Source organism: Sus scrofa, chromosome 2 (assembly GCF_000003025.6).
Source record: "Sus scrofa isolate TJ Tabasco breed Duroc chromosome 2, Sscrofa11.1, whole genome shotgun sequence".
Taxonomy (NCBI): Eukaryota; Metazoa; Chordata; class Mammalia; order Artiodactyla; family Suidae; genus Sus; species Sus scrofa.
The window spans coordinates 69,996,673-70,016,146 of record NC_010444.4 but is presented as its reverse complement, the minus strand read 5'-3'; the positions used below and the strand labels follow the sequence as shown (position 1 = coordinate 70,016,146).

The following is a 19,474-nucleotide window of genomic DNA, read 5'->3' as shown; positions in this document are numbered from 1 at the left end:
TTTTTAGGGCCACACCTGTGGCATATGGAGGTTCCCAGGCTAGGGGTCAAATCGGAGTTGCAGCTGCCTGCCTACACCACAACCACAGCAATGTGGTATCTGAGCTGCATCTGCAACCCACACCACAGCTCATGTCAACGTTGGATCCCCCACCCACTGAGCGAGGCCAGGGATCGAACCTGCATCCTCATGGATGCTAATCAGATTCATTTCCCCTGTGCCAAAATGGGAACTCCCAAACAGGACAGATTAATGAGAAGGAAAGCATGTCATCCCATTCAGGTACTTAGAATTAAAATCAGCAGGGAGCCCCTGCTGTGGCACAGTGGGTAAAGGACCTGACATTGCAGCAGCTGTGGCATAGGTCGGTCACAGCTGCGGCTCAGATTTGATCCCTGACTTCCATATGCTTTTGGTGGATATGGCCAAGAAAGAAAAAAATAATAATAAAAAAATTAAATATAAAATAAAATAAAATCATTGACAGCCGGCATGAAAAATAAAATGAAGAAAAAGGGAGTCTGGATGAGAGGAGATTTCCCAAATCTTTTATTATCTATCTCCCTTCCAGAAGCAGTGAGTTCCATAGAGAAGCAAATTGAGACCACAGCTCCAGCAGCCAGCCAGGCCCTGGGGGTCCTGTTCTCCCCACGTCTGTCAGCCCAGCTTGATGAACAGCAGCACGGTGGCAAGAACTCCTGGCAGCTGAAATGGGGAAAGAAAGAAACACTGAACCAATTTGAAGGATCTCTGGAATCCAAGCAAATTTGATGCCAGGAGAGGGGGAACATCCGGTTCCAAAAAGGTCGGAATGGGGTTTGACAAACAGCAGAAGTATCCTCAGGGCCAAGGTGGAGATAAGGTGGACTTGTTAACACAATCAATTTCAGGGTAGAAGGCGGAGGTCCTTTGTTTATTTGTTTGTGTTTGTTTTTGTCCATGCCCGCTGCCTATGGAAGTTCTCAGGCCAGGGAGCAAACCCTAGTCACAGCCTTAATCAGAGCCACAGCAGTGACAATGCCAGATCCTGAACCCCTTAACCGCTGTGCCACCAGGGAACTCCTCCCAGCAGGTATCTTTTTTGTTTGTTTGTTTGTTTCCTTTTTTGGCAGCCCTGCCACATATACAGTTCTCAGGCTAGGGGTCAGATCCAAGCCATGGTTGTGACCTAAGCCGAAGCTGTGGCCACGCCAGATCCTTAACCCACTGTGCCCAGCAGGGGATCAAACCTGTGTCTCACAGCTCCAGAGACGCTGCCAATCCTGTTGCGCCACAGAGGGAACTCCCCAACAGGTATCTTTAACTGAAATGATCGTCCATCCTCTGCATTAAATGTCAGCTCCACCATGTCAGGGATTTTTGTCTTTTGTCACTGCTGTGTCCCCAGTGTCCTGATCAGTGCTTGGCACACAGTTGGTGTTCAATAAAAGAGCTTGGTGTGTCCCAGGAGGCCCCACTGCAGCCCCCAGAGAGGCCCCACTCAGTTTGATGCTGTGAGTCTTGGTTATTTTCAGGAGCTTAGGGAAACAGCCCTGCAGATACAAACATTGAAGCCGGAAGAACCTGGTTAGGGATTCATGGATTCCAAATCCCTATAAATCCCCACCATTTGGGCCACCAATGCTCCTCTCAGATTCAGGGAGGAGAAAGGGGCACAGCCACAAAGACCTTGGCTCTTTCTTGCCTGACTGTCCGCCAGCTCCAACATGTTCTTTTGCCTCTTCATGCCCTCACCCCACTCTAGAACATACCACTTACTCCCTAGTATCCATTTGTGCTGACATACAAGTGTGGTGATTAAGAGTATGACCAGATGTCCCAAGTTACTGCTAGCTGTGTGACCTTGGAGAAATCACTACACTTCTCTGTGCCTCAGTTTCCTCAACTGTAAATGGGCCCAATAGGATCTACCTCACAAGATTTTTGTGAGCATGAAGAGAAATACACAGCAGTGGCCTGACATAGCCAGCATTCAGGGAACTGTTAGTTATTTCTGAATGCTTTTTACATAGGAACAGAAGGGCTAATGTGTGTCCAGGACCTTCTCAGCCATTTACTTGTATTTTCTCACCATAACCCCCATAAGGTGGGTACTAGCCTTTTCTCGGTTTTATAGGTGAAAACTGAGGTTCAGCGAGATTAAGAGACCAGATACAGGGAGGGGGCAGAACAGCCAGCTACTGCAGATGATGGGACCTCCACTTCCCTTCCTGCTGTCACTGAGATGCTCCCCTTTCTTCTGGAAGCTTGAATTGCCTTGAGCCCAAAGGGTTCAGTGCCCACTTGCATTCAATAGGCATTTACTATCATTATTATTTGCTTTTTAGGGCCATACCTGTGGCATATGGAAATTCCTAGGTTAGGGGTCGAATCAGAGCTGTAGCTGCCGGCCTACACCACAGCCACAGCAACACAGGATCTGAGCCAAGTCTGTGACCTACACCACAGCTCATAGCAACGCCGGATCCTTAACCCAATGAATGAGGCCAGGGATCGAACCTGCATTCTCATGGATAATAGTGGGATTCTTAACCCACTGAGCCACAGTGAGAACTCACTCAATAGGCATTTGCCCATTGTGTGCTGGGCACTGAAGTGGGTTCTGGGAACCCAGACATGTACAAAAGATACCTTTCTGCCTTGGTGGGCTGACAGCTGAGTTAGAAAAATGCAATAAGCAACTACAGAAATCCCATTATGAGGTGGTGATTAAATGCTGGCCAGGCACTAAAGCAGGGTAAGGAGATGGAGTGTGGTGGTGAAGAAGGGGGCCTCCTCTTATGGATAGGAGGTCAGGGACAGCCTCACTAAGGAAGTGACAACCATGCAGAGACTTGAGAGAGGTGAGGTAGGAAAACATTTAGGGGAAGAGCATTCCAGGCAAAAGGAGCAGCCTGTGCAAAGGCCCTGAGACAACCATGGGTCTGGCATATTTGTGTAGCAGTGAGAGACCAGTGTGGCTGGAGTAGAAGGATTGAGTGGGTGAGTGGGAGGAGAGGAGGACAGAAGGTGGCATGCAGCCCGTGCAAGGCACAGTAGGCCGGTGTGTGGCTCATGCCTGTCTCTGAGGCCCTGGCCTCTCACTCTGGCCAATCGTCCTGGGGTCTGGCACCCAGCAGGAAACATTCAGGATGGGGAGTTCCCGTGGTGGCTCAGTGGTTAATGAAACTGACTAGGAACCATGAGGCTGCGGATTCGATCCCTGGGCTTGCTCAGTGGGTTAAGGATCCGGCATTGCCCTGAGCTGTGGTGTAGGTTGCAGATGAAGCTCGGATCCCTCATTGCTGTGGCTGTGGTGTAGGCCTGAGGCAACAGCTCTGATTAGACCCTAGCCTGGGAACCTCCATATGCCACAGGTGCAGCCCTACAAAAGACAAAAAAGAAAAAATTCAGGATGAATTAAGAATGACTCTTATTTCTTCCCTCAGGGAAGACCCTTGTGTTCATTTGCCTACAGCAGAAGTTAGGGGTGGGGAAGGTAGGGCTGGGGTTTGAAGCCCAGTCCCCACTCCCTGGCTTCATGAACCTCTCTGTGCCTCAGTCTCCTTTAGGGAGAAAGGAAGGAAGTGCTCCCCTCGAGGGGTGCAATAGGGACTGAATTCACAGAGAGAGTGCTCAGTCATGTGACATCACTATGTGTCACTATCATCAGAACGATCATTTTGGAGTTCCCGTCATGGCGCAGTGGTTAACGAATCCGACTAGGAGCCATGAGGTTGCGGGTTCGGTCCCTGCCCTTGCTCAGTGGGTTAACGATCCGGCGTTGCCGTGAGCTGTGGTGTAGGTTGCAGACGCGGCTGGATCCCGCGTTGCTGTGGCTCTGGCGTAGGCCGATGGCTACAGCTCCGATTGGACCCCTAGCCTGGGAAACTCCATATGCCGCGGGAGCGGCCCAAGAAATAGCAAAAAGACAAAAAAAAAAAAAAAAAAAAAGAACGATCATTTTCCATCACTACTGCTGCTGCTTAATTTCTCTGTGAGGTAGGCAGGGTGGCCCAAGCAACAGACACAGGTCAACTCGGATCCACATCCCAGCTTTACTGAAGCCACATGACCTTGAACTGCCCCCTCTCCTCTCCCCGAGCCTCAGTCTCCCCATCTGTGAAATGGGGATGGTAACCCTAGGCTGTGTGGACGAAAGGAGTTGAAATTTTGGTCATTACGGGGGTTCCCGCGAAAACGCAATCTTTATTCAAGTCACTGGCCCTTGGAGTCTACCTAGGTGGCACCCATCAAAATTCCAACTTAAGAGTTCCCTGTGTGGCTCAGTGGGTTAAGAACCCGACTAGTATCCATAAGGACTCAGGTTTGATCCCTGGCCTTGTTCAGGGGGTTAAGGATCTGGCATGGCCGCAAGGTGTGGCATAGGTCACAGATGCAGATTGGATCCCATGCTGCTGTGGCTGTGGCATAGGTCAGCAGCTGCTGCTCTGATTTGACCCCTAGCCTGGGAACTTCCCTATGCCATGGGTGCGGCCCTTAAAAGGAAAAAGAAATGCCAAGGTACCTCCTGGTGGATGACATTTGTGGACACATTGCGCCCATCACAGGCCATGGTCCCGATGGACTTACAGCAGCCCCTGGGGTAGGTGTGGCCAGTCGTCCTTTCAAAGGAGGAACCGGAAAAATCTGTGTAGTTCTTCACTCCACAGCGCTTTAGCTGCCGAGGGGAGAATAAGCACTTGAAGACTCCCTTTCAAATATCAAAATAATAAAAGCAATAGAAATCACTGTCACCATGTCACAGATTCGTTAACCACTGCGCCACCATGGGAACTCCGGGAACTCCATTTATTAAAGTCTCTCGGGAGTTCCCATCGTGGCTCAGTGGTTAACGAATCCGACTAAGAACCATGAGGTTCGATCCCTGGCCTCACTCAGTGGGTTAAGGATCCGGCGTTGCCATGAGCTGTGGTGTAGGTGTAGATGCGGCTTGGATCCCATGTTGCTATGGCTCTGGTGTAGGCTGGCAGCTACAGCTCCGATTGGACCCCTAGCCTGGAAACCTCCATATGCCGCGGGTGCGACCCTAAAAGGAAAAAAAAAAAAAAAGAAGAGAAGTTTCTCGGGGACTCAGGCTGGTGAAGCAACCACCATCCAGATGATTTCACTACTGTGGTAGAAGGAAGCAAAGGTCCAGAGGGCCCTGCATTGGCGATTAAATAATTTGGCTCAGAAATGACTCATATCACTTCTCCTCACAGCTCATTGCCAGAACTCATCACATAATCTTCAACTAACTACAAAAGGGCTAGGACAGCCCATCCCACTAAAATGTGCTGAAAATAGGTGACAAATAGTTTCTATGAGTAAATGAAATCCCCTCTCTGCTCTTTCCCTGCCTTGCTTTTCTTCATAGTACTTTCTACCCGGCCACCAATATTTACTTAGCTGTTTCTTCTCCTCCTCCCCTCAAATGTCAGTAACACAGGGCAAGAATTTTTCTTTTGTGGCCTGCTTTGTCCTCAGACTCCTGAACAGTGTCCAGCACAGAGTAGGTGTTCAATAAAGATTGGTGGAAAGGAGTTCCCATTGTGGCTTAGCAGGTTAAGAGTCTGACTAGTATCCATGAGGATGAGGGTTCGATCCCTGGCCTCACTCAGTGGGTTAAGGATCCAGCATTGCCACAAGCTGTGGTGTGGGTTGCAGATGTGGCTCAGATCCTGTGTTGCTGAGGCTGTGGTGGAGGTCAGCAGCTGCAGCTCCAATGAGACCCCTAGCCTGGGAACTTCCATATGCCATAGGTGTGACCCTAAAAATAAAAGAGAGAAAGAGAAAAAAAGATTTGTGGAAGGACTAACCCTTCCACAAATGAATGAAAGATAGATATTTTCTACCATCTCAGGCTTCAGAAACCAAAAGAGGGATAAAGGCAAGTCCCCTACCCATCATGTGGTCCCTCCCAAGCCTGAACTTGACCACATAGCAGTTCTTGGGCCCCAGACTCAGATGGAAAACACTCCTAGAAACAGGCATAGGCTTTTTCCATTCCACACACTTGCCTCAGAGACCCTTCTCAACCACCTGCCTTGAGAGCTTAGATGACAAATGGTGGCAGTCCTGCTCCTTAAAAACACCAAGACTCAAGATATAAGTCTCACCACTTCACACCCATAAGGATGGCACTATCAAAACACAAAAACAGGAGTTCCCATCATGGTGCAGTGGTTAACGAATCCGACTAGGAAGCATGAGGTTGCGGGTTTGATCCCTGGCCTTGCTCAGTGGGTTAAGGATCCGGCGTTGCCGTGAGCTGTGGTGTAGGTTGCAGATGCGGCTTGGATCCTGAATTGCTGTGGCTGTGGTGTAGGCTGGCGGCTACGGCTCTGATTAGACCCCTAGCCTGGGAACCTCCATATGCCAAAGGAGCGGCCCTAGAAAAGGCAAAAAGACAAAAAAAACAAAAAACAAAAACCAAAAAAACCCCACAAAAACAGGAGTGTCCTTGTGGCGCAGTAGGTTAAGTATCTGACTTTTTTTTTTTTTTTTTTTTGTCTTTTTGCCATTTCTAGGGCCGCTCCTGTGGCATATGGAGGTTCCCAGGCTAGGGATCTAATCAGAGCCGTAGCCGCCAGCCTACGCCAGAGCCACAGCAACTCGGGATCCAAGCCTCGTCTGCGACCTACACCACAGCTCACGGCAACGCCGGATCCTTAACCCACTGAGCAAGGCCAGGGATCGAACCCACAACCTCATGGTTCCTAGTCGGATTCGTTAACCACTGAGCCACGACGGGAACTCCTAAGTATCTGACATTTTCACTACAGCGGCCAAGGTTGCTTCTGTGGCTTGGGTTTGATCCCTGGCCTAAGAATTTCCACATGCCACAAGCATGGCCAAAGAAACTAAACAAACAAACAAACAAAAAAACAGAAAATAACAAGTGTTAGCAAGGATGTGGAAAAACTGGAACCCTTGAGCATTCATTGCTGATGGGAATGTAAAATGGTATAGCTGCAGTGGAAAAGACCGTGGAAATTCCTCAAAAAATTAAATGTAGAATTATCAGATGATCCAGCAGTTCCATTTGGGTATATACCTAAATGAACTGAAAACTGGGAGTCTAAGAGATATTTGTACACCCAGGTTCACAGCAGCATTATTCACAATAGCTAAAAGATGGAAGCAACCTGAGTGTCCATTGATAGAGAAATAGATAAATAAAATGTGGCCCATCCATACAATGGAATATTATTCGGCCCTAAAAAGAAATAGATTCAGCAGTTCCCATAGTGGCTCAGTGGTTAACGAATCTGACTAGGAACCATGAGGTTGAGGGTTTGATTCCTGGCCTCACTCAGTGGGTTAAGGATCCAGCATTGCCATGACCTGTGGTGTAGGTCCCAGGCTCAGCTTGGATCTGGTGTTGCTGTGGCTGTGGTGTAGGCCGGCGGCTACAGCTCTTATTATACCCCTAGCCTGGGAACATCCATATGCCGCAGGTGTAGCCCTAAAAAAGACAAAAAGACAAAAGAAAAGAAAAGAAATAGATTCAGAGTTCTTCTGTGGCACACAGTGGGTTAAGGATCTGGTGGTGTTACTACAGTGGCTTGGGTCACTGCTGTGGCGTAGGTTCAGTCTCTGGTCCTGGGAAATTTCACATGCCATGCGGCCCCCGCTCCGCCCCCGCCAAAAAAAGGAAATTCTGACACCTGTTACAACATGGGTGAATCTTCAGGGCATTTTGCTAAGTGAAATAAGCCAGGCACAAAAAGACAAACATTCTATGGTTCCACTTATATGAGGTTCCTAGAGGAGTCAAATTTTTAGAAAATGGTAGAATGTAGGAGGGTGGGTCCCAGGAGATGGGGGAGGGGGAAAGGAGTCTGAATATTTAATGGAGACAGAGTTCTGGAGATGGAGGGTGATGATGGTTGTACAATCATGTGAATAGGCTAATGTCACCAAACTGGACACTTAAAAATGGTTGAGATGGTAAATTTATGCTTATATATATTTTACCACCATTTAAAAACAAAACAAAACAACAAACCATAGGAGTTTCAGCTGTGGCTCAGGGGAAATGAATCCAACTAGTATCCATGAGGACTTGGGTTTAATCCTTGGCCTCACTCAGTGGGTTAAGGATCTGGGGGGCTGTGGTGTAGGTCTCAGACATGGCTCAGATCCTGCATTGCTGTGGCTGTGGCATAGGCTGGCAGCTGTAGCTCTGATTTGACCCCTGGCCTGGGAACTTCCATATGCCATGGTTGCAGCCTTTAAAAATACAAAAAAAAAAAAAAAAAAAAAAAAGTGAATTTCACCTTCTCCATGACCAAATTCCATTCCATGGAATAGTCATCTGGCTCGTTGTAACCTCTGTAATTCTTCCTCAGAGTCGCAAAGTTGTGCTCCAAGGATACTTCTTGAACCTCAAAGATGAAACAGGAAGCGGTGAGCACAGAACCAGAGAGGGTCGCCTTTGGTGAAGTGAGACTCAGGGGGGAGATGGGCGCTTCCCTTCTGCTCCCTACGTGGCCCCTCCCCCAGCCGTGGGTCTGCGCTGGAGAAGGATGAACTCAAGCTCCCATCGCCCCCGAGAGAAAGGGACACAGGGAAGAGCGTGGGTCTCGAGTCCCGCGCATCTGGCTGTACCCGTCCTGACAAATGAATTTGAATCATCTGCTCTTTTGAATCGCCCACACACCTGCTACGCCCCGGATTTGGCTGCAACTCGATTAGAGACTTGAATATCAAATTTAGCGACTGAAGCTCTCTCTGCTCAAAAGGGGCAACTTTAATTTTCTATTTTTTAAATAAAGATTCTAAATTAAAAAAAAAAAAAAAAAAATCCCCAAAGAGGTGAAATAGTCACATGGTTCAAAATTCACAAAGCACAGAAGGGTAGACCGAGAAAAGTCTCCCTCCCATCTTTTTCTTCCAGCAGACAAGTTACTCCCACTCCACCACCGCCACGACTGTTACTGTTTCCAGGGTCCCAAAAGGGATATGCTATGTGTGTCAAAGCAAAGTATATTCTCATCACTGTTCTCCCTGCTTTATTCTACTCTCATTGTTCGGGCATCCGGCTGATTGCAACAAGCACATCGGTGGCTCTCGGTGCCCTGCTCCAATCCCGGTGGCTTCTGTCATTTCCGCACCTGGGAAGCCGCTGCGGGCAACGCGAGTTCTCCCTGCGGCCACTCAGCGCGCATGCGCCCTGAGAGCAGCCCTCAAGCAATGACTCTAGGGAGCCGGTGGATCAATACTGCAGCTCTTCGCTGAGTCCCAGAGTTCCCCGGCAGGACTGAGCCCAGTTGTCTCCAGTTTTATAGGCCACATTCCTTTTCTTGCCTCACTGCCCCTGTCCCCTACAGGTACTTCTTGGAATTACCTCTCAAGTAAACATAGAGCCTTCAAATTCTTGTCTCAGGGTGGGCCTCTGGGGGACGCAAACCAGAACAGCACTACATCCTGGAGAATATGCCATCTCCTGCATATAGAGCCTCCTTTTTTTTTTTTTTTCCCCTAGGGCCATACCCCTCAGCATATGGAAGTTCCCAGGCTAGGGGTCAAATCGGAGCTGCAGCTGCAGGCCTACACCAGAGCCACAGCAACGCGGGATCCGAGCCTCGTCTGCAACCTACACCACAGCTGTGGGCAACACCAGATCCTTAACCCACTGAGCGAGGCCAGGGATGGAACACGCCTCCTCATGGATACCAGTAGAGTCTGTTACTACTGAGCCACCAGGGGAACTTCTAGAGCCTCTTTCTTTACAGCTACATAGGGATCACTTGTGTGGATTATTACAAATTAAGCCCCTCCCCCCATGCTCACTATGCCCTCAGCGATCTTTTGCACACCCTGGTATGCGTGTCACCCTGCGCGCAAACAGGCAGCTCCTTGGAAAATGCCTAGAGACCAGACAGTTGGTCAAAGTGTCCCTGCTTTGTCATTTTAACGGATTTTGCTAAATTGCCCTCTATTTTGAACACCTTTCAAAACCCCAGCAGCTTTTACAAATTGTCCTCAGCCTCACCCCAAATGCGGGAGAGATGGTCAGATTAACTCAGCAAGTCTAGAGGAGAGCCTTTGAGAAGATGGCTGAGGCTTTTCACCTCATCTTTGGGGGGCCAAGTCTCCCTCCATCACCGGATTCCGGTAAGGCGCCAAACGTGGGTGCCTGGGGGAGGGGCAGGGCCTCTACCGATGCTGTTTATTTCTCATGCAAAGTGAATCTTCCCTGTACTTACAATAGAGAAGAAGGCAAGGACCACTGTAGCGACCGTGATTTCCACGATGAAAATGATGACCATGAACAAGAAACACTAGAAGACACGGGGAGGGGGGCAGGGAGGGCAGTGGAGAGGACTCTGGAGTCCTTCCATCCCACCCCCAAGCCACCGTGGCCTCTCCAGTTTGAAAGACCCCACGTCTGGTCGGGGCGGGGTGGGGGGTAGAGGTATTTTATTTCTTCCATGTGTCACTTTCCTGAATGTTGCCCAGGATGCTGGCAGTGGGTATTCTTAAGAGCTGCTAGCTGAAGCCCCATTTCGTGCCCAGCACTTTTCTGGGAGTCCGGGAGCTCTGACAGGGGACCTCTGGCTGTATGTGCAAACAGCTGGGGCCAGTGGAGGCACAGTGTGGGGATGGAACAGACGCAGGAGGGAGGAAGAGAGGCTGGGCCAAGAAACTTCAAACATGCAAACTGGGGTGGGGGGGGCAGGGCTGGAGCAGAGATGCCAGATGTCAGGTCGGTGGGTGCCAGGGGGAAAATATCAACATACGTTGCCTCATGTTCCCCATAAAATTCACATGCACGATGGGAAACTGTGGGAAATACTGTAAGCAAAGTGGAGCTCTTCAAGTTTCCCATCAGGGAGAAGCTGGCTTCTTTTGCTAGGCCTCAGTTTTCCCATCTGTACAATGTGGGGGTGGGACCAGCCCAAGTGGAGCTTCTAGAAGCCAGACTTGGAGGGGGTGTCAAAGAAAGATCAGCTCCTGGCTCCCCTTTCATCTCTTTCCATCTGTGTCTATTAATATTATCATTATTAAAATCATTGATAATTTAGGCTTTGGGTCGCCAGACTTGTCGATGGCTGGGCTTATCTGGCCTTGACACAGAGAGGCAGGAAAGCACAGTGGGTACACGCCAGGGGTCCCCACAGGCCACAGGGACAAACATGGGGGCAGTTGTGAGATCCTAGAAAAGTGGCTTCTGTATCAGATGGTGAGGATTCATATTCCTATTAAAATTTCCCAACCTCTGGGTGACTGAGGTGTCAAGAGGACAGATATCCAGGCGTTGGCAAGTCCTATTGACTTCGTCTGCAGAATCTATGCCGAATCTGTCCACTTCTCACCCCCTCCCCGGCCCCACCGGGTCCAGCCCTCTCCATCTCCCACCTGGACCAGCAGTCTCTCCAGCCTGGTCGCCCCAAGCTCTGTTCCTCCACGACCGCTAGAGGGCGGCCGTGAGCACCTGAGTAAGCGCAAGACACAGTTCTTGGCTCCCAACACCATCAAAAGGATCTCACCTCGCAGGCCCATGGCTCAGCGGTTAGCGAACCTGACGAGCCACAACAAAGCCGTGGGTTCGATCCCTGGCCTCGCCCAGTGGGTTAAGGATCCAGCGTTGCCGTGAGCTGTGGCTTAGATCCCACATTGCTGTGGTGTGTAGGCTGGCAGCTGCAGCTCCGATTTGATCCCTAGCCTGGGAATTTCTAAACCCTGCAGGTGTGCCCCATTAAAAAAGAAAGAATGGAAAGAAAGAAAACATGAGATGTTGGAAACGGAAATTGAGTGAGGAGGACATTGAGGGTGGGTGCTTTGTTGTTGGGGTAAACCCCAAATTAAAATTGCTGGAGGAATTGAAGTTGCGGGAGGTTTTTTTGGTTTGTTTTTGCTTTGTTTGTTTGGCTAGGGCCACACGTGTGGCACATGGAAGTTACCAGACGAGGGGTCGAATCGGAGCTGCAGCTGCCAGCCTATGCCACAGCCACAGCAAGCCCAGATCAGATCTGCATCTCCATCCTAGGCCGAAGCTTGCGGCAATGCCAGATCCATGACCCACTGAGCAAGGCCAGGGATCGAACCTGAATCCTCATGGGTTCTTAACCTGCTGATCCACAATGGGGAACTCCGAAGAGGAGTTCTAAATGAGACACATCATAAAGGAGTGAGTCTGATGCCATCAAATAAAACATCATAAACACTATAAAACAGGAAACATCAATCAAAGGAGTTTGCAACACGTGCAAGGAAGGATTCAGACATTATGGGGGAGTTTTGGGATCTGTGTTCAGATCCAACTTACAAACAAGAGAGTGCTTCTGTTTTCTTTGATTGCCCCATGCCACCCAGCAAAGCCAAGCAGCAATGTGATGCAGCCCATTCCCAGGCACAGATAGCCAACCTGAAGCAGGTATGCCGAGGACAGCCCAAGGACTCTGGTCAGGACAGCGCCTCTGAAATTGACATAGATGCCCAGACTGATGAGGATCATGCCAGAGAGCTTCAGAACAGAAAACAGACAAGGAAAAGCTATCTGTTAGGTGTATACAAATAGAACTCTCTCCAGGAACAAAGGCCAATAAAATCAGCAAAATAATTTTTTAAAATGTTAATACCCAAAGTTGGTGAGGATGTGGAGAAACATTCTCATACATTGCTGCCAGGCAATAGCCTTTTTTGGGGGGAGGGGTGTCATTTTACAATTTATATTTAAAACTTCAAAGTTTTTTATAGTAAAACATTTTACCTAGAAATTCCATTTCTAGACATTCAATCTAGGGAAATAGTCTCATATTTCATACTCCGAAAATAGTACCTCAGAACCAGGATGTGCAGGGATGCTCATTAAGGACAAAGTATTGGAAACTGGAGTTCCTGTCATGGCTCAGTGGTTAACTAACCCAAATAGTAATCATGAGGTTTCAGGTTCGATCCTTGAATTCACTCAGTGGGTTAAGGATCTGGCATTGCCGTAAGCTTTGGTGTAGGTTGCAGATGTGGCTTGGATCCCGCATTCCTGTGGCTATGGTTAGATCAGCATCTGTAGCTCCGATTAGACCTCTAGCCTGGGAACCTCCATACGCTGTGGGTTCGGCCCTAAAAAAACAAAAGACAAAAAAAAAAAAAGGAAGTAATTGAAGCAATCAATAATACAAATTGAATAGGTAAATCATGCTACAGCCATGCAATAGAAACCTAGACACATATTTTAACTTTTTTTTTTTTTTTTTAACTTTTTGTCTTTTCCAGGGCTGACCCGAGGCATATGGAGGTTCCCAGGCTAGGGGTCCAATCAGAGCGGTAGCCTCTGGCCTACACCACAGCCACAGCAACGAGGGATCCGAGCCACGTCTGCGACCTACACCACAGCTCACGGCAACGCCGGATCCTTAACCCACTGAGCAAGGCCAGGGATTGAACCCACATCCTCATGGTTCCTAGTCGGATTCTTTAACCACTGAGCCACAGTAGGAACTCCATGTATTTTAAAATAATGCTTTGGGAGAGGGAGTGGCAAATTTTTTTGGAAAAGTCCCTAATATTGTGAGCATTGCAGGCCTTTTAGTCTCAGTTGAAATGACTCAGCTAGTGTAAGCAGCCATGCACAATCCATAAATGAATTTATTTTATTTGCAAATAAATGTTATCTACCTATCATTCATCTATCTATCAATCTTCAAGACTGCACTTTGCTGACCCCTGTTATAGGAGAATGTTTATTGATTCGTAAAGATGTTAAGGCCTAAAATTTTAAAAAAAGTAGATTGTCATCAAGCATGGTTGTTGGCTTTTATCTAACAGAGTTGAAAACTTATGTTCACATGAAAACCTGTACATGGATGCTTTTAACAGCTTTATCCATCATTGCCAAAATTTGGACGAAACCAAGATGGCCTTCGGCATGTGACTTGATAGATAAATTGTGATACATCCAAACAATGGAACAGTGGCACTAAAAAGATTGAGTCGAGTTCCCATTGTGGCTCAGTGGTAGCGAATCCGACTATTATCCTTGAGGATTCAGGTATGATCCCTGGCCTCGCTCAGTCAATTAAGAATCTGGCGTTGCCACGAGCTGCAGTATAGGTCACAGATGTGGCTCGGATCCCCAAATTGCTGTAGCTGCGGGGTAAGCCGGCAGCTGCAGCTGATTCAACCCCTAGCCCGGGAACTTCCACATGCAGCAGGTGTGGCTCTAAAAAAGACCAAAAAAAAAAAAAAAAAGGGAATGAGCTATCAAACTACGAAAAGACATAGAGGAGGGAGTTCCCATTGAGGCTCAGCAGGTTAAGAACCCAACATAGTGTCTGTGAGGATGTGAGTTTGATCCCTGCTTTATTCAGTGAGTTGAGGACCTGGCATAGGCTGGTGGCTACAGCTCTGATTCAACGCCTAGTCCAGGAACTTCTATATGCCACAGGTGTGGCTGTAAAAAGAAAAAAAAAAAAAGATGTAGAGGAAAATTAATTGGCACATTGCTGAGTGGAAGCAGCCAATCTAAAGGCTGCATGGTTTATGATCCCGCATATATGACATCCTGGAAAAGACAAAACTATGGAGACAGAGGAAAGGTCAGTGTTTGCCGGGAGTAGGGGGGAGTGTTGGGTGGAGCACAGAGGATTTTTAGGGAAGTGAAACTATTCATTTGATGCTGAAATGGTGTGGATACATTTGTCAAAAGCCATGGAATAGGCAACACCAAGAGTGAACCTTAATATAAAGTATGAACTTTGGGGATTTCCTGCTGTGGTGCAACAGGATTGGCAGTCTTGAGAGCACTGGGATGCAGGTTCGACCCCCAGGCCTGGTACAGTGGGTTAAGGACCTGGCATTGCCGCAGCTGTGGCTTGGGTTGACACTGTGGCTCGGATCTGATCCCTGGCCCAGGAACTCCATATGCCGTGGGTTGGCCACAAAAGAAAAAAAAAGATAAAATACGGACTTTGGGTGATAATGATATCAATGTAGCTTCATTATACCAAATGTACTCTGCTGGGGAATGTCGATAATGGGGGAGGCTGTGTGTGCGGGGGCAGGGTTTATACAGGAAATCTCTGTGCCTTCTGCTCAATTTTGCTGTGAACCTAAAACTGCTCTAAAAAATAGTCAAGTTGAAAAGAGGAAAAACAATTTCTTTAAAAGGGAAAAAAGCAGCAAAACAAAACCCCATGTTTGTTTTGCTGCTTTTAAAAGGTACAGACAAAAGTCTAGAAGGATATAATGATACTTATTGAGCCACATTCCCATGATGGGCATAAGCCTTTTAAATGCATTATCTTGTTTAACTCCCATCAAAATGTACATCACAGGTAAGGAGAGGAGGAGTGATTTTTTTTTTTTTTTGGGTCATTTCTAGGGCTGCACCGCAGCATGTGGAGGTTCCCAGGCTAGGGGTCTAATCGGAGTTGTAGCCACCAACCTACACCAGAGCCACAGCAACTCTGGATCTGAGCCACATCTGCGACCTACACCACAGCTCAAGGCAATGCCAGATTCTTAACCCACTAAGTAATGCCAGGGATCGAACCTGCAACCTCATGGTTCCTAGTAGGATTCGTTAATCACTGAGCCATGACGGGAACTCCGAGGAGGAGTGATTTTTAATTTTCTTCTCTTTCCTGGCAGCCTTTACTCATACTGTTTTACTATTAAAAACAATGACTTCTGGAGTTCCCGTTGTGGCCCAGTGGGTTAAGAACCTGACTAGTATCCATGAGGATGCTGGTTCTATTCCTGGACTCAATAAGTGGGTTAAGGAAAATAAACAAAAAAGAAAGCAACTACTTCTTTAACAGTGAATATTTCAGATTACTTTTTTTGAGGTGGGGGGCTGCATCTGCTGCAAGTGGAAGTTCCCGGGCCAGGGGTCAAACCCAAGCTGCAGCTGCAGCCTGTGCTACAACCTCAGCAATGCCAGGTCCTTAACCCAATGAGCCACCAGGGAACTCCTTGGGTTACTTTTACAGTAAGAAAAAAATGGTTTGAAAAAATGTAAAGGACAGAGAGTTCCTGTGGTGGCTCAGTAGGTTAAGGATAGGACTAGTATCCATGAGGATGCAGGTTCAATCCCTGGCCTTGCTCAGTGGGTTAAGGATCTGGCATTGCCGTGAGCTGTGGCGTCAGTCACAGACACAGCTCGGATCTGGCATTGCCATGGCTGTGGTGTAGGCTGGCAGCTGCCAGGCAGGCTCCGTTCTCTCCACCTCCTGCCCAGAACCCCTCATCCCATGATCCCTCATCCCGCCAGGGCTCTTCTCCCTGTGGGCTCTGCAATCCCCACCCCCCTAGCCTGAGGACCTCCATATGCTGCAGGTATGGCCCTGAAAAAATGCAAAACAAAATTTAAAAAAGTAAAGAACCAGAGTTCCCGTCTTGGCGCAGCGCAAATGAATCTGAGTAGGAACTATGAGGTTTTGGGTTTGATCCCTGGCCTCCCTCAGTGAGTTAAGGTTCTGGCATTGCCGTGAGCTGTTGTGTAAGTCACAGATGTGGCTCAGATCCTGCGTTGCTGTGGCTATGGCGTAGGCCGTCAGCTGTAGCTCTGATTTGACCCCTAGCCTGGGAACCTCCATATGCAGCAGATGAGGCCCTAAAAAGCAAAGGGAAAAAAAAAAAAGGTAAAGGACCCAGAGAAGGCAGAGAAATAAAGGACTCCTCTGCCTGATTTCAGCAGCTCTGGGTCGTTGGAGGCGACGCCTGGTCCCAGAGCGTCCTGCTCCTCGTCAGTCTGCCCTACATCCCTCCTGGTTCCCTAGGGACCACAGATCTGGATGCCAGTGAATTAGATCAACTTATTTCTGTCTTTGAAGGAGCCAGCTGTGGAGGAAGGGCTGCAAAGCCCCCAGGGACCGGATTGTGACATACTTACAGCCATGATGCCATTGAAGAAAGATAACAGTTTCTTCAAGGAATAATACGTAGTGTGTACTTCAGCCATGTCGGCCAGACTGGTGTGCTCTGACCATTTAAGTCAGCATCTTCCTAAACCTCTGGGCTATGTTTTCCAAGATGGTAGAGGTTTGGGGGCACCAAAGCTGACCTGCTCTGCCCCCTCTCTTTCCTGATTGCCTCTTTCTCTGCATGGAAGGGGGTCTAGCAGCTGCCTCTCTTCAGTCATCAGCCTTTATCACATCACAATCAGATGCCAGAGCAAGGATCCTAGTGCTAGGGAAGTAGGTGCCCCAAACTGCACCCTGCTGGTTCCTCATTCTCCAAATGGGTCACACCAAGGATGGAGAAGAGACATGGTGTGCCACCCTGGTACCCCTTTGATGCTACCCAGGCCCTGTGGGCATAGTGCTCAGCACTGACCAACTATGTAGCTAATGCCCCCACTAGACTGGAACCTCCTAGTGGACAGGGGCCTGGGTTCTCCTACCCATGGCTATGTTCCCAAAGCCTGATACACAGTGGTGCTCAAGAAACCTCTGTGGAATGAACAAAGAGGTTCCACAAAGCAGGAATCTAGCTGCAAGCCTTCAGGTTCCCCAAGTCCCTCCCTACACCTTAGCTCACTGAGTTCATCCTCTTCACAGAGCTCAGAGAGGCCAAGGTAACTGCCCACAGCCACACAGGCAGCAGAGCCAAGGCTGGGCTTTGGAGTTCCCAGAGTGATACAAAGGTAAGAACTCAGACCCCTGTGTACCTGAGAGCCTGTACTTTCTCCATCCAAGGTCTGCTCATCCACAGCTAGTGAAGATACTGTCCTTGAGCCCATGTGTCATTGATCACTAGGCCTTTCTTGATAACACAGACACAGAGGGCATCTCACAGCAAAAAAATGTACTTGTAGGCTCTGATGGCTCCCAGGCCCAGTTCCTTGCAGCCACTAGCCCCTACTGTCTCTCTCTCTCCACCCCATCTAGGTCCAAGCCTGTGCTCCTCCGTGCAGCTTGTCTGTGGCCAGGTCCTGGAGGGCTCAGGGTTTTCATGATCTTCGGTAACTCCCAAGGCCCAACTAAAGAAAGAAAATACTTTCCACTTGAATTAACTGAATGAATGTTTGTCAAATTGCCTGCTCCTTGGAACATGTAAAACTAAGCAAGATGTTTCTGAAGGCGTCACTGTCTCCTCCCTGGACCATGGGTCACATCAATGCTAGGAGTGCGTCCTTCCACATCTTTTTCTAAAAGGTCATTTGAAATAAGGAGCCTCAGAACTAGGATCTGAGGGCCCAAAAATAGGAGTACAAAGGTGGGGAGAAAACAGAGGCAAAGAGCAGGACAGAAGGACGGCAAAAGAGGGAGGGAAAATGAAGGACAGATATAGGGCAGGGAAGGTGGGGGGGCAGAGTGGTGTGGACGTAGGGTCCTGCTCCAAAGGTAAGCAGCCCTGGCCGAAACTGGGAAATGAGTACCTAACGCTGGACGTGGCTGGAGCCCCAGAGACAGCCCCGCCCCCGAGGCAGCCCCGTCCCCGAGGCAGCCCCGCCCCGAGGCAGCCCCGCCCCGAGGCAGCCCCGCCCCCGCCCCGCCCCGACTTCCCAGCAAGACGGAGGCCCACGTCCCGGCCTCGCGCACCCCCTGGTGGCCATCAGAGAAAATACTGCCCTTCCTACTCGCCGAGTCTGACTCTCCTAGCCAGATACATCTATTTTTTTTACTTTTTTATTATTTGCTTTTTAGGGCCGCACCCACGGCACATGGAAGTTCCCAGGATAGCGGTCAAATCGGAGCTACGGCTGCGGGCCTGTGGCACAGCCACAGCAAAGGTGGATCCTAGTCGAATCTGCTACTTAGGCCACAGCTCACAGCAACGCTGGATTTCCCAACCCACTGAGCCAGGCCAGGGATGGAACTCTCATCCTCATGGAAATCGATTCGTTTCTGCTGCGCCACAACGGGAACTCCCAGATACACCAAAATGTGCCTCTGTCCCCCAGGGCCGCCACTCAGCACTCCGGCGTGAGGAAATGGAGAGGCAAGACCCACCCCTAAGTCCCCCCAACACACACACACACACACACACACTGAATTGATGCAAAGAGACAGAATAGCGCAGGCATCCTGCGAACTGAAAATTCAAGACATTTGGGAGGGAAAGAAAACAAAAAGCAAAAAACAAACAAACAAACAAAAAAACACTGAAGAAAGCCGGTGAAATTTATCAGAGGTCAAAGGGTCTAGAAAACAGTGATAAACCCCTCTTGAGGTGGCGCTATAGAGCAATTAGGAGGACACTGAAACACCACTGCAGAATAACAGAGGATTGGAATTACTGTTGTGGCTCAGCAGAAACTAACCCAACTAGTATCCATGAGGATGGGGTTTCTATCCCTGGCCTTGCTGGGTGGGTTAAGGATCCGGCATTGCCCTGAGCTGTGGTGTAAGCCAGCAGCTGCAGTTCCAGTTCGACCCCTGGCCTGGGAACTTCCATAGGCTATGGGTACAGCCCTGAAAAAATAAATTAATAAATAAATAAACAGAAGAGTCAGTCCAGTATTTCCTTAATTACAGGGCTTAGGTGTGTTAAGAGTCCTAATGTATTTCTCCACATCCTTGGTCTTTTTTTTTTTTTT

The 19,474-nt window shown here is 48.8% G+C and overlaps 1 protein-coding gene across 2 annotated transcripts; it reads right to left on the bottom strand.

The window, feature by feature from the left end:
- On the bottom strand, positions 658 to 16,968 carry TSPAN16 (tetraspanin 16). 2 transcript variants are annotated; one of them, XM_021083873.1, is made up of 7 exons: positions 16,826 to 16,968; positions 12,260 to 12,457; positions 10,197 to 10,271; positions 8,265 to 8,372; positions 4,508 to 4,660; positions 1,454 to 1,532; positions 658 to 710 (listed from the first exon to the last, which is right to left on the bottom strand). In XM_021083873.1, the coding sequence occupies exons 1-7, from the start codon at positions 16,892 to 16,894 to the stop codon at positions 658 to 660; spliced, it is 735 nt and encodes a 244-aa protein (XP_020939532.1). In that variant the 5' UTR covers positions 16,895 to 16,968. The 2 variants fall into 2 exon arrangements, with proteins under 2 accessions (XP_020939532.1, XP_020939533.1); XM_021083874.1 differs by lacking the exon at positions 10,197 to 10,271.